The sequence below is a fragment of the Callospermophilus lateralis genome, chromosome 3, assembly GCF_048772815.1.
Source record: "Callospermophilus lateralis isolate mCalLat2 chromosome 3, mCalLat2.hap1, whole genome shotgun sequence".
NCBI classification, from domain to species: domain Eukaryota; kingdom Metazoa; phylum Chordata; class Mammalia; order Rodentia; family Sciuridae; genus Callospermophilus; species Callospermophilus lateralis.
In genome coordinates, this window is record NC_135307.1 from 121,022,834 (window position 1) to 121,034,800 (window position 11,967).

The following is an 11,967-nucleotide window of genomic DNA, read 5'->3' on the forward strand; positions in this document are numbered from 1 at the left end:
TGGGTCCTCTTGGGATGCTTCCTTGAACCCATCTTGTATGGAAGCAATCTAGCCTATTAGAGGTGGGCGGATGCTTAGAGGAGAAAGGAGGAGCCCCAACCAAAGGCCTGTGTTTGCTGCCAGACATGCCAGTGGGGCCATCTTGGAGTTCCCAGCCCATATGACCTGAATGCAGCTGCATTATTAAACCCAGGAAAAAATACCTGAAGCTGAGGAACTGCCCAGCTAATCCACACAATCATGAGAAAGTATAAATCATCGTTTGTTTAAGCCAGTGAAGCATAGCAAAAACTAACAGAGACAGATATGTTATTTAATTAAACCTCCTAGCTTCTGTTTCTGCCTTGTTAAATGGAAAAAAAAAAAAATGCTTTTTTTTTTTTTTTTTTGGCATGGCTGCTAGTAAGGATTAATTAATATAAAGTCTGTGAACTGTATAAGTAGGTGGCACTGTGATGGGTACGTTGTTAGTGCCAAAAAAAATGGTAGCTATTAGGATTGCAGTTATGTAAATCTTTTAAAGCAAATGCTCTCTTCATCATTAGTTTTACTTTTCCAGGTTAAATCCTTTTCCTTTGACTTCACTTCTTTTGAGAAGCCTTCCTGACAAATTTATTATATTGGTCTCCTTCCAATGGTCTTCCTATCATTAGTTACCTTTATTTTGTTAATGACTCTCCTGAAATAGTACAATAGATGCCATCTGATCACTGCCTGTTAAGGTGGGTCAGTTACCTTCAGTAATAATACCTTCTACACAATGGCTGCCAAAACAATGCTGCTCTTTTATTCACCCAGCCCAAGTCAGGGTTCCTTTTTTTAGTTCAGGCATTCCCCTTGTCTTGCATTCAGCTTGCTGCTGATTATAACTCTTCTTGCTCTAAGTTGAGCAGCTGTGAAGTCAGGTTGCCCTTTTTTGAACTTAAGCAGCTGTTTTCTTGGAAATCAAACGAAGGACTTAATATTTAATCTGGATGAATTTCTTTTTGTTTGTCTTAGCCTAGCACTCCAGCTGGCCAAAGAAATCATGATCTTATATCTGTTATTTTTCTCCTCCTCTTGATATATCTAGATTGGGTGATTATTATTTCCATGTTTTCTATAAGGTTCGAAAATATAATGTTAAATATGACAGAGGCAGGGAAGGAACTTCAAGGCACACCAATGAACACCTCTTTCAAGTCTAAATCACAGCACGTGGGAATGCTTTTTCATAGCCTACAGATTGCTCTTTTGTACACTAGATCTTTAACCCAGGCTCAAATGTACCCAGTGGCAGTGCATTTCAGTTTTATCCATGTGGAGGTATACATGGGCAATTCTTTGCTGAAATCAAGACACCACATCAAATAATGTTCTCTTGAAAAAATTCCTTAGTGAGCAGCAATATCACCATGTGTCATTTCTCCTTGATTTACGGGATTACAGTGAATATAAAACCAGATAGAATCCTACAATTATAATTACATAAAAATTCTTACATCAGTCACGGATGACAGTAAATCACTCTATTTCTTTCAGTGCTTTTGAAAATTCAAAGGCCTGGAGTTGGGGGACAATTATGCCCGAAAAGAATTTTTAATCAGTCCTAATAGCCAAAACATCTGAAATCGCTGAAGCTTTACTTGAATTTTCTTGAGACCATTTGAGCCTGAGCAAATGTTTTCTCCCGAGAAGGTGTAAGATGGGTTTTTACTTACTTTCCCGCCCTCGCCCCCTCGGACGCTTTCTAGGAAAATGGATGGGAATGAAGAAAAGAGTGTTAAAGGGGTTCCAAGCGGTCTCTTATCCTCCTTCATCTACCCCTCCTCCTAACCACTGTGTGTGTGTTACTTCTGGGCAACGCGTTTCTAGACAGAAAGACTGATTTCTGGAGAAAAGCGGGAGACAAATGACAGTCAAAAGCAGAGTCCTACGGAGTCAAAGCCCACGGATTCCGTGATGTGGAGGCAGCAGCAGAGCGTGGGCCGCTTGCCCCCCAGGAGGGTGTTCTGCCATGCAGAAAAACACAGGGAGAGGAACCTGCTGGGGAGTGGCGTCCGCCTCCCCTGAGCTGTGACACAGGCTCGGGGCACGAGGGAAGTGCGACTTGAGCCCTTACGAGGCACCCGAGGGAGGGCCAGAGATGCTCCCTTTCCCGTCTACCCAGCGCGCACGCGCAGCGGGAGGAAAGGGCCCAGCTCATCCCGAACGCGGCTGCGCACTGGGTTGCCCGCGTCCCCTGGTCGCTTGCCCTCCCGGAAGCGCTGCGAGTTACTGGTGCCACGTCTATCCTAGCTCGTCCTCCTGGGTCCTCGCGGCGTCAGCACCGGAGCAGCAGCCCTGCGGACAGGACCCACAGCATCATGGGCAGCGCGGCCCCGCGCTCCGCCTTGCTGCTGCTGTTGCTCCTGCTCCGGGCCGAGCGGCTGCGGGGCTCCGAACTCACCTTCGAGCTGCCGGACAACGCCAAGCAGTGCTTCCACGAGGAGGTGGAGCAGGGCGTAAAGTTTTCCCTGGATTACCAGGTGAGCCCGGCTCCCGGCAACGCGCCCTGCTCCCTCCAGCTTCCAGGTCTCAAATGGGCACCGTCGCGCCCTGACTAGAGTGACCGGAATTAGCCAAAGAGGCTGCAGCGGGTGGGAATCACTTGGGACCAGTTGACTTCCTCGTGAATAGGACGGTTTGGATCAGTCAGAGCCCACCCTAGACCAACCGGGCTGGCAGGGGAGGTCGTCAGTGCCGCAGGTGCCCAGCATGGAGAGGTCCAGATGCCGGTCCTGCTTCTGTAAGGTTGGCAAACGGCTTTCTCAGGCTCCTTCTTCTCTAATGAACGCCAGTGCTAATCACCTGGCCAATCTGCCCCAGGTTATTTTGGACCGCCTGGTCCCTGCAGATACAAGAAATGGCAGGGAGAGGAAGTGGGTTCATAGTTGTGTCAGTCCAGCGTTTAAAGTTGGGGTCAGAGTAAGCGTCGCACAAGTGAGAAGGAGGGCTTTGGAAAGGTCTCAGTGTGGGCTTTGAGCCATGGCAGTGTTCACCAGGATAGCGGTGTAGCTGTACAATTTGGCTCATACCATATGGCTCAGAAAAGCCAGCTTCTGCTCTCCTGTCTCTATTAAGAGATCTTGTGGCTCACAGGTGCTGGGATCAACTTGAGTGAGGGGTCTGCCTCCAAGGTTTAGTGAGCAGATCTATGGTTGCAGGGATGAGGGGCCACATGCCAGAAGTGAGGTGGCACAGGCAGCAGGAATGGGGCAAACTATTGACTGGCCCTTCTGTAGTTAGAAGCACTGAAGGAGACTTTGTGGGACAATTTATATGTGATAGATTTGTCCGTTTTCATATCTATCTGGACAACATCAAATTGTGTATGTCTATCCTAACAAAGCACAGTAACAAGACAGCATAAAAGATAATTGTGTGACTGGAGGGGACTGAGAAGTCATCTGGTCTCTGCCAGGGCAGGAATCCCCTATTAAGGAGTGTCTGGTTTGGGTTTAAACACCCAGCAATAGGATGCTTACTGCTTCACACAAACATGCTGAACAGCTGCAGTAGCTTTTATCTGGACAAAGAAACATGTTAAGTTTGGAAGCAGATGGAGGCTGTGACCAACCATGGTCACAACCATCAATTACCTGTGTGATTTTGTCCGTAGTTGGATCTTACTTTTCTTGTGTGTAGAAGGAAAGGTGTCTTCCTCCTCCAACACTCAGATTCTATGAATGCTTTAGTCATTATTTGCTTTCTCCTTGCACTTCAGCAGTTGATAACATTATTAAAAGTTAGTAGATCCATTCAGCAAGCCAAGAATGGCACATGCTTGGTATGAGTGTGTGTGTGTGTGTGTGTATGTGTGTGGTGGTGGTGGTGGTGGTGGGGGGGGTGTGTTTCTGTCTTTTCCTGGAAGAGCAAAGCAGTGCAATACATACAGCATCTGTTCCTGCCCCAGGATGGCTCAAAGGCATCATCACCTTCAGTGGGCCAATATGCAATCTGAGGGTTGTCCTGTAATGGGCTTCTTGGGGCCTGTGCTGTATGTCAGATATTGTGCTAATCACTATATGTACATGCACAACATATACCCATACATATAATACATATATACACAAATGTATATATATATATATTTATTATTATTATTATTATTTGCAGTTCTGGAGATGGAACCCAGGGCCTTATACATGCTAGGCATGTGCTCTACTACTGAGCTACCCCTGCAATGCTAAGCACTTTAGATGTGCTACCTCATGGTATCTTTACCATGATCTTATGAAGTTGGCACTACTGTTATCTCTCTTTTACAGATGAAGACATGTCCTTAAATAGTAACTTGCCCAGGTTCAAACAGTAAATGAGTGGCAGTGATCTAAAGAAGTCACTTTCTCCATCTTGGGATTGAACAAAGATAAACAGTGGCATCCAGTTGCCTTGAGACAATTTCTTGGGTATCCTTTTTTTGGGTATCCTTCATCTTCCTCCTGATTTCTGAGAGCTGAAAGCCTTATCAGCCCCAAGCTATGAAGATCAGTTATCCAGGGGTGTATTCATTCATGCTGCAGAATCGTGCAGTGCTTAAGTATTTGGGATATGGTGGCAACAACTATCAGGTCAAATTCCAGGTCTACCTCATTTTTCTGTGTCACCTTAGGCAATTTATTTAATCTGGGACCTTCAGTTTCTTCTGCAAAATGGGAAAAACTAGGCCTGTACTACAGAGCAAAAGCTTTGGAGTTAGGCAGACCTGGATATCGGCTCTGGAACTTTCAAGCAGAGTAACCATGACCAATTGACTTAACCTCTCTCAGTTTCAGCAAAATGGGAAGTGCCATAGCACTTGCCTCAGAGGTTGTGATGATTAAATGACAGAAATGTTGGTAGAGTCCGGTCACTCTGTGGTCAGCATTTGGTAAGTGTTGGCTGCCTCCCTGGTAATGGCAGACTTTTTGTGGTTGTTAGGTCATCACTGGAGGCCACTACGACGTTGACTGCTATGTGGAGGACCCCGTGGGGAACATCATCTACAAGGAAACCAAGAAGCAATATGACAGCTTCACGTACCAGGCTGAGGTCAAAGGCGTTTATCAGTTTTGCTTCAGTAACGAGTTTTCTACCTTCTCTCATAAGACTGTCTACTTTGACTTCCAAGTGGGTGATGAGCCCCCCATTCTCCCAGACATGGGGAACAAAGTCACAGCTCTCACCCAGGTGAGTGATATCAACAGTGACAGATCAGGGTTAGCATGTTCCTCCTCTTCTGTCATTGTCTTGGCTAATGGGCAGAGTCACCATCTAACACTAACAGATCCTGTGTTCTCCATCTGATCTTCCTTTCTGTTCTTTAACCAGATCCCTACAGTATCTGACATTCCTGCCTCTACCTCATTCCCACTCAGACTTTCTTTCATGCAATGCCTCTTTTGAAGTACCTGTGTTATGTGCCTCTGCTTATATGATGGGCCTGTATCATAAAGAACAAAGTCCTACTTTTTTGGTATATTAGTGAGGGTAACAGCTGCTGAGCAGATATACTTCAAAAGTCAATGCCTTAACACAATAGAAGTTCATTCTCACTCATAATAATCTAGAGAAGGCTAATGGGAGTTCTCCTCCTTGATGTGAGTTAGGAATCCAGGTTCTTTCTTTTTCCTCATCTTTCTGGCTTCCCTGGGGCTCTGGGGCCCTCTGCTTCTAGCCACCAAAATCAGAAAAGATCTACTTCTGCTTGTCCCATTGGTGAACATGGTCATGGGGCAAATCTGTATGAAAGGAGGGCTGGCAAGTTCAGTCCTGGGTGGGCAGTCACCTCTTAGTAACAACTCCACACTGTGGAAGAGAGGTAATGACCTTTTTGGAGGAGAGTCACCTCTGTCCCCCATGGCTCTCAGGTGTAATTATTATCTGATCCCACCCTCCTCCATCAGTCTTCCTTCCTGCTATTTAAGCACCTCTTTGACTGTTGTATGCAGGCTGGGGACTTCCTGAGGGCCAGGACTCTGGTATTTACCTTTGTATCCTCAGTTCAAGAGGCATGGCACCAAAAAAATACTCACCAAATATTTTTCAAATGACTGAATGTCAAGGCCAGGGAAACCTGTAAGACAGGAATAACCACCTGTAGTTGCACTTATTCAAGAATCAAAGCCAGGGTGTATTGAATCTCCAAGGAGGCATGTAACCTTCTGGGTTGCCCTTCAGGGTGGCCATGTGTTATGTGACTTTGGTCACACTCATCAAATCCTATAGGCTGCGCATCCTTAAGCAATATAGTAGCCACTATCTACATTTGGCTATTTAAACTAATTAAAATTGAATGAAAAATTCACATCCTCATTTGTACTATAACAACATATAATAATAAGTAGTCACAAGTGGCTACTGGCCACACATAGAAAGTTCCACTGGACAGCACTGGCTTTGACTGTGCCACATGAATGCCTTTAGAAGATGTAGCTGAGAGTGTGTATGTGTGTAAGATCTTTTGCAGTTGCTGATCTTGAGAGTTCTGTTGGTCACTGATGAAACAGCCTTCGTTTGGAAGATTTTGTAAGTCTGAGGTGAAAGACTTTTGAGCCAGTGGAAAAACAAATTGGTAGAGAAAAGTCTTAATGGGTTAGATCAGTAGAGAAGTTCTTTCTGGAGCCTGAGGATTACAGTCCGATTCTCTTGCAGCGAAGAGACTTGGACTTCTCCTACCTCTGAGAACCTCCTCTTTTCTCTTACCCAGCCTCAAAAGGAGACATTTCCTTCCGTCTCTGTAGTTTGATCCCTCTGCCTTGAAGGGGATGTGTGTTCAGGGAGAGGGCTCTTACAGTGGTGGACGTGCTAGAATAGATGATGCTGTCCCTGTCCCTGTGTTGGGAGGCCTGCCGGGAATGCGGTCCTTTTTTACCAGTTAGCCATGAAGCTCTGGAGCTCTGTGGTCTGAGCTGTGATTGAAGGGTCTCAGGGAAGGCACCCATTAATTCTTCCAAGAGAGTGAGGAGGACCTCTCAAAAGAGGTGAAGATCAAAGGTGAAAATATGGAAGCTGCCTAGGAATGTGTCTGCCACAGGAGAAGGAAGGGGCTCCCACATGGAGGGTAGAGCAGGTGGAATTCCCACAATGTGAATTTTACTCTTCTTACCAGGCTGTTTTTATTTTGATTGTCACGGATCCCCTTTAGCCAGCAGCTGCTGTCTCACGTTCCCCCAGAAGCAGACTGGAGGAATTGCCTCACTGGAATTTTTGAATGAGCTAAAGAGATGTATCTTAGACTAGCACTAATGGAAAATCCCAGCAGATAGGGAGGTGACATGTTTGTGCTTCCAAGTATCTGTGATTCTTGATGGTGTACTTGAGGTCTTTTGGGGTGCTTATACCAGGTCCTAAAGATGTGATATGGTTTGGATATGGTTTGCATCCTTAGGTGCATCTGTTGGAGACTTGGTACTCAATGTAATAGTATTGAGAGGTAGTGGACCAGTATGCTGAATTCCCAGTCAGGACCCTGGTCCAAGGAACTCCCAGTCAAGAGAGTCCAATGTACACAGTGAGTTTCTGAGTGAATTTATGATAGAAACAAACTTGGAGGATGGATTTCTACCCTGGAGAACCAAATGAATCCTTTCTTAGTCTTTAAGAGCAAATACTGTGGATTTCTATAAATAAGACATGAGTCTTTGTATGTGTGTATGCATGTATATATTATATGTCCATGTATAGACACGTTCAAGCTATGACCATGTGTGTCTGTCTATCCCTCCCACAAGTTTCAAGATTGATCTCCTTTGTTACTAAGTCCTCTCATATCAGGACCTTAAATTTCCCCTCTTCCCCAATGTAGTGACCTTAATGAGGCCCTCATCTTCTCTTGCCAGCAGGATTGAAGCCACCTGAGTGTTTTCCAGACTGGTTCCCATACACCCCTTTCTACATCGTGACTACCACAGGTAGATCTTCTGAACGTGGGATTCTCATCCTGCCATTCTTCTGCCCATAGAGCTACAGATAAAGTCTTGACCTTTGAAGTCCTTTGTTGTTGAGTTTCTACTTGCTGCAACTTCTTCCCCACATGTCCTCACCACCATGTCAGACCCTGATTCCAGGCCAGGCCCTGAACATACTGGGCCTGTTCCTTGAGCTGGCGCCCAGTCTACCTCTGCCCAGTTCCTTCTGATGCATAGGGACCATATCACCTTTCTGTCCACATGTCATTTCTCCACTTCTTATCCATGGATCAGGATGAGAGGATCAGTGAGTACATGCAGAAGAAACCCCGAGCTTTGGGAGGTGGACCAGATACCACTTGGATAGAAGGTGCTGCCCTGTAGATACAAGATCTAAAGGGGAGCTTTTGTTCTAACATTTGTGTTCTAGTTTAGCTTCTAGAATGGCCCATAGTAAAGAATATCCAATGAAGCAAGAAAGGGCAACACCATTTTTTTGGTCATAGTTTCCCATTTGCCTCCTGGAAATGTTTGGTATGATAGAGAAACAAGGGTTCTTAGAGAGGTTACATGGTGACTCAGTGTCCTCTAGCTTCTTATGTTCTATTTCAGAAATAGTTTGCTTTTGGAGTTTAGGAGCTAAAACAAGTATCTTGTGGATGCTTAATGAACAGAACTCACTGTTGGGACAGAAAATTCTAGGTTTTGTATATACTGGTGTTTTTGAGGTCGCCTCTGAGTAAGAAGTCATGTTCTTCTGCAAGCATAGCCTATTGGTTGTCTGCTGCTGAATAACTAATTAACATAGAGTGACTGAATACCCTACCCATTTATTACCTGTTAGCTCTAGATGCTGGAAATCTGGGCAAGCTCAGCTGGTTCTCTGCTCAAGGTTTGTAAAATGAAAGTGGAGGCGTTGGTCAGGTTAGGCTCTTACTCTGGGGAAGTGTCTGCTTTCACACTCATTCAGGTTGTGGGCAGGATTCAGTTCTGTACAGGTCCCTGATTTGTTGCCAACTATTGTGCTCTTAGCCACTTGAGTCTGTTTTCTGGTCCTTTTGGTGATTGCCACTTTCTGCAACCAGCTGGAGAAAGCCTTTACTTTAAGGACTGTGTGAGTAGATCAGGCCACTGGATAATCTCCCATCTTAAGGACAACTGTGCCATATAACAGCATACACAGGAGTGATACCTCATCCACCTGTAGTTTCCTAGGACTAGAACTAGGAATATTGGGGGTACTGGGAGGGGGTATTTTCAGAGTTCTGCCTACCACACAGAATATTTTAGCAGGGAAATTGTGAAGTAGTGTAGGAGTGTATGTGTATTATGTGCATGTTTATATCTTTGCATGTTTTCATGAGAATTATTTCTCCTTATGTGTTTTGTGTTTGTAATAAAACTATAGGCATCAATTGCATCCTAAAATGAGTGCTAGAGTCAGAGACCAACATGGTTGTTCTAGTTCACACTGCTGTTTATTAGCTGGGTGACCTTGGAGACAATTCATATAGCCTCTTTGAGCTTCGATTTCCTCATCAGTACATTGGGTGAGCAGCCAGTCAGCCCTCCCTAACAGTGGGGGTGATCAACATGTCTTTCAAGGCACTGGGAGATTGAATAAAAGAACACAGGGTAGTGCTTGCAGGCATAGCTCCAGGACTCGGTGGAGTGAGGTCAGGTCTCTGCCAGTTTACCAACAGTGTAACTGTTGACTGTTGAATGAGCCTCAGGCTTATTCCTGGGAGTAAGTGAAACCATGTAAAACCCTTAGCTCAGACACCTAGTTAGCATTCAGTGGATGTTGATGGCCTTGGCTGTTTGCTGGATTCCCCTCAGCCTGTCTCAGGGTTAGCAATGTGACGGTTTTTGTCTTCCTTCCCAGATGGAGTCTGCCTGTGTGACCATTCATGAGGCTCTAAAGACAGTGATCGACTCACAGACGCATTACCGGCTCCGAGAGGCCCAGGACCGAGCCCGCGCAGAGGACCTGAATAGCCGAGTTTCTTACTGGTCTGTTGGGGAGACTATCGCCCTGTTTGTGGTCAGCTTCAGTCAAGTGCTGCTGCTGAAAAGCTTCTTCACAGAAAAACGACCTGTCAACAGGGCAGTCCGCTCATAGCTGAGGCATCCTGCCCCAGGGACTCTCACCTCCCAGGGTGGAGCAGCTCTGTGGGTCATGGGCTCCTGCTGGGCTGGGTCGAGGCGAAACTGCAGGGAGAGCACAGGTGGTGTGCTGCCATGGCAGCACCTGGCTTCCATGTTCTCACCTGATCATTGTATCCCGGCAGCCAAAGCTCACAGCCCAGGAATCTGAAGGCATCCTGTTTCATTATATGTGTAACATTGACCAAAAAAAAGTGTTTACAATCAGGCTAGGGGTTGGCTACTGTGGGAGGGCAGGCAGGCAGCAATGCAGCTGCCTGGCCAGGGGGAGGAACCCCAAGTGCCTGGGCCTCCAGGGTAGCTTAGGGCTCTGCCTCTTCTCCATGATGTGTGGGCCATTTGGCTTTTGTGGCCTCTTCTGTGTGGGAAGAAAGGGGGTCTCAGTTCCTTCTAGCCTTTCCTCCATGGATCTCTCTGTACTTGAAGAAACCAGGCCTACTTCAAGGTAAACAAGGGTCAGCCATGCAGGAAGGACCCAGATGATGATTGGGTGCCCTCTGTTAGCTGTGTATCTCTTAGGAGGCAAAACTGTGGCTAATAAAAACCAGGTGAACACCATGGAGATGTGTGCTTTATTTCTTTGCCATAAAGGAGCTCACAGCTTTACGGGGAGCAGGGGTGTGTTATGAACAGTGTGGTAGAGCAGATGGTGGCCTACAGCTATGTATAGGTTGCTGTGTACACAGGTGTGTAGAAAGGTCAGGATATCACTCCTCCCAGGTGAAAGGATGCTGTTCATGTCACTCACCAGGCTGTGCAAAGGGTCTTTGCAAATGCTGTTTCCTCTTTGAATCCCCCAGCCCTGATATCTGCATGATTGGCTCTGTAATTTCCTGCTAATAAGACATCAGCTTATCAGTGGAGTTTCCCCTGACCTCAGTATTCAGGACAGCACCATCTTGCCTTCTCCCGCCCTCTTTCCCATTAGGAAGAAGTTAATGCACATTAACCAGACATCTACATAGGAGGTCTGGAGGGAAGATTCAGTGTCATTCTAAAGGAAACCTACCAAGGAATCTGAAACCCTGGGCTGCCTGGCAGGTGTTAATAATACCTTGTGGGAAAGGAAGTAAAGTAAACAGTCCTTTTAAATAAAAGATGAGCCCTGAAAGTCCTACGACTTAGCTTGATTGAAAGATAAATACTGTTGTGTTTCTCTCATGTGTTTGATGGCATTTCTTTGCTGTTTCCTATTTTGATACTGAGTGCTGGGTGTGTAAGTGTTATTTATGAATTTAGGGCAGAATGAAAGACACTACAGCAAGACCCTGTGTACCCTAGGAGACGTGGAGTATGGCCTGTGATTCTTAGAGGTTCCCTGGCCACCTGCCCTTCAGAAGCCGCTTTTCCTTCCTAACCTTCTGAGGGAACCACCAATCTGAATGCAGCGTTTCTTAGTCACAGAGGAGCTCAAAGAAGTGAGGGGCATCATTCTAATAAAACTCCTTGTCACCCTTTTATAAAACAATGTTCTCCCTCCCCGAAAAAGTATAGGATAGAATTGTTGGTGACTGTGTTTTACTTGTATAACCTTATTATAATTCATCCAGAAAAATACAGATTAGGAGGTAGAAGCCCTGTTAGGAGATAATTTTTTTTTGTAATAAAATTTACTTTTAATATTTACTATTTACATATTTTTGATCAACTATAACAATGAAAATAATTAAAAGTATTTTTTAACACTTAGAGATTTACATTGCAGCACGTGAAGCAAACCTTAAATATTTTAAGTAGAGAAATTTGATAGGGTACTGAACAAGAATTTCAAATGTAAAAGGATACAGCTCTGTAGGAGAGGTGAAATGGAAGTATGAGTTTAAGAAGGAAAAGGAAAGATGGAAATTTCTGGCATGTATTTATAGATGATGATGAGTTTCAAATAATTTTG

At 45.2% G+C, this 11,967-nt stretch overlaps 1 protein-coding gene across 1 annotated transcript; it reads left to right on the forward strand.

Moving 5' to 3' along the window:
- The first annotated feature begins 2,220 nt into the window (after positions 1-2,220).
- Positions 2,221-10,636, forward strand: Tmed3 (transmembrane p24 trafficking protein 3). Its single transcript, XM_076848726.2, has 3 exons — positions 2,221-2,507; positions 4,942-5,190; positions 9,796-10,636. The coding sequence occupies exons 1-3, from the start codon at positions 2,346-2,348 to the stop codon at positions 10,030-10,032; spliced, it is 648 nt and encodes a 215-aa protein (XP_076704841.2). The 5' UTR covers positions 2,221-2,345; the 3' UTR covers positions 10,033-10,636.
- The last annotated feature ends 1,331 nt before the right edge of the window (positions 10,637-11,967 follow it).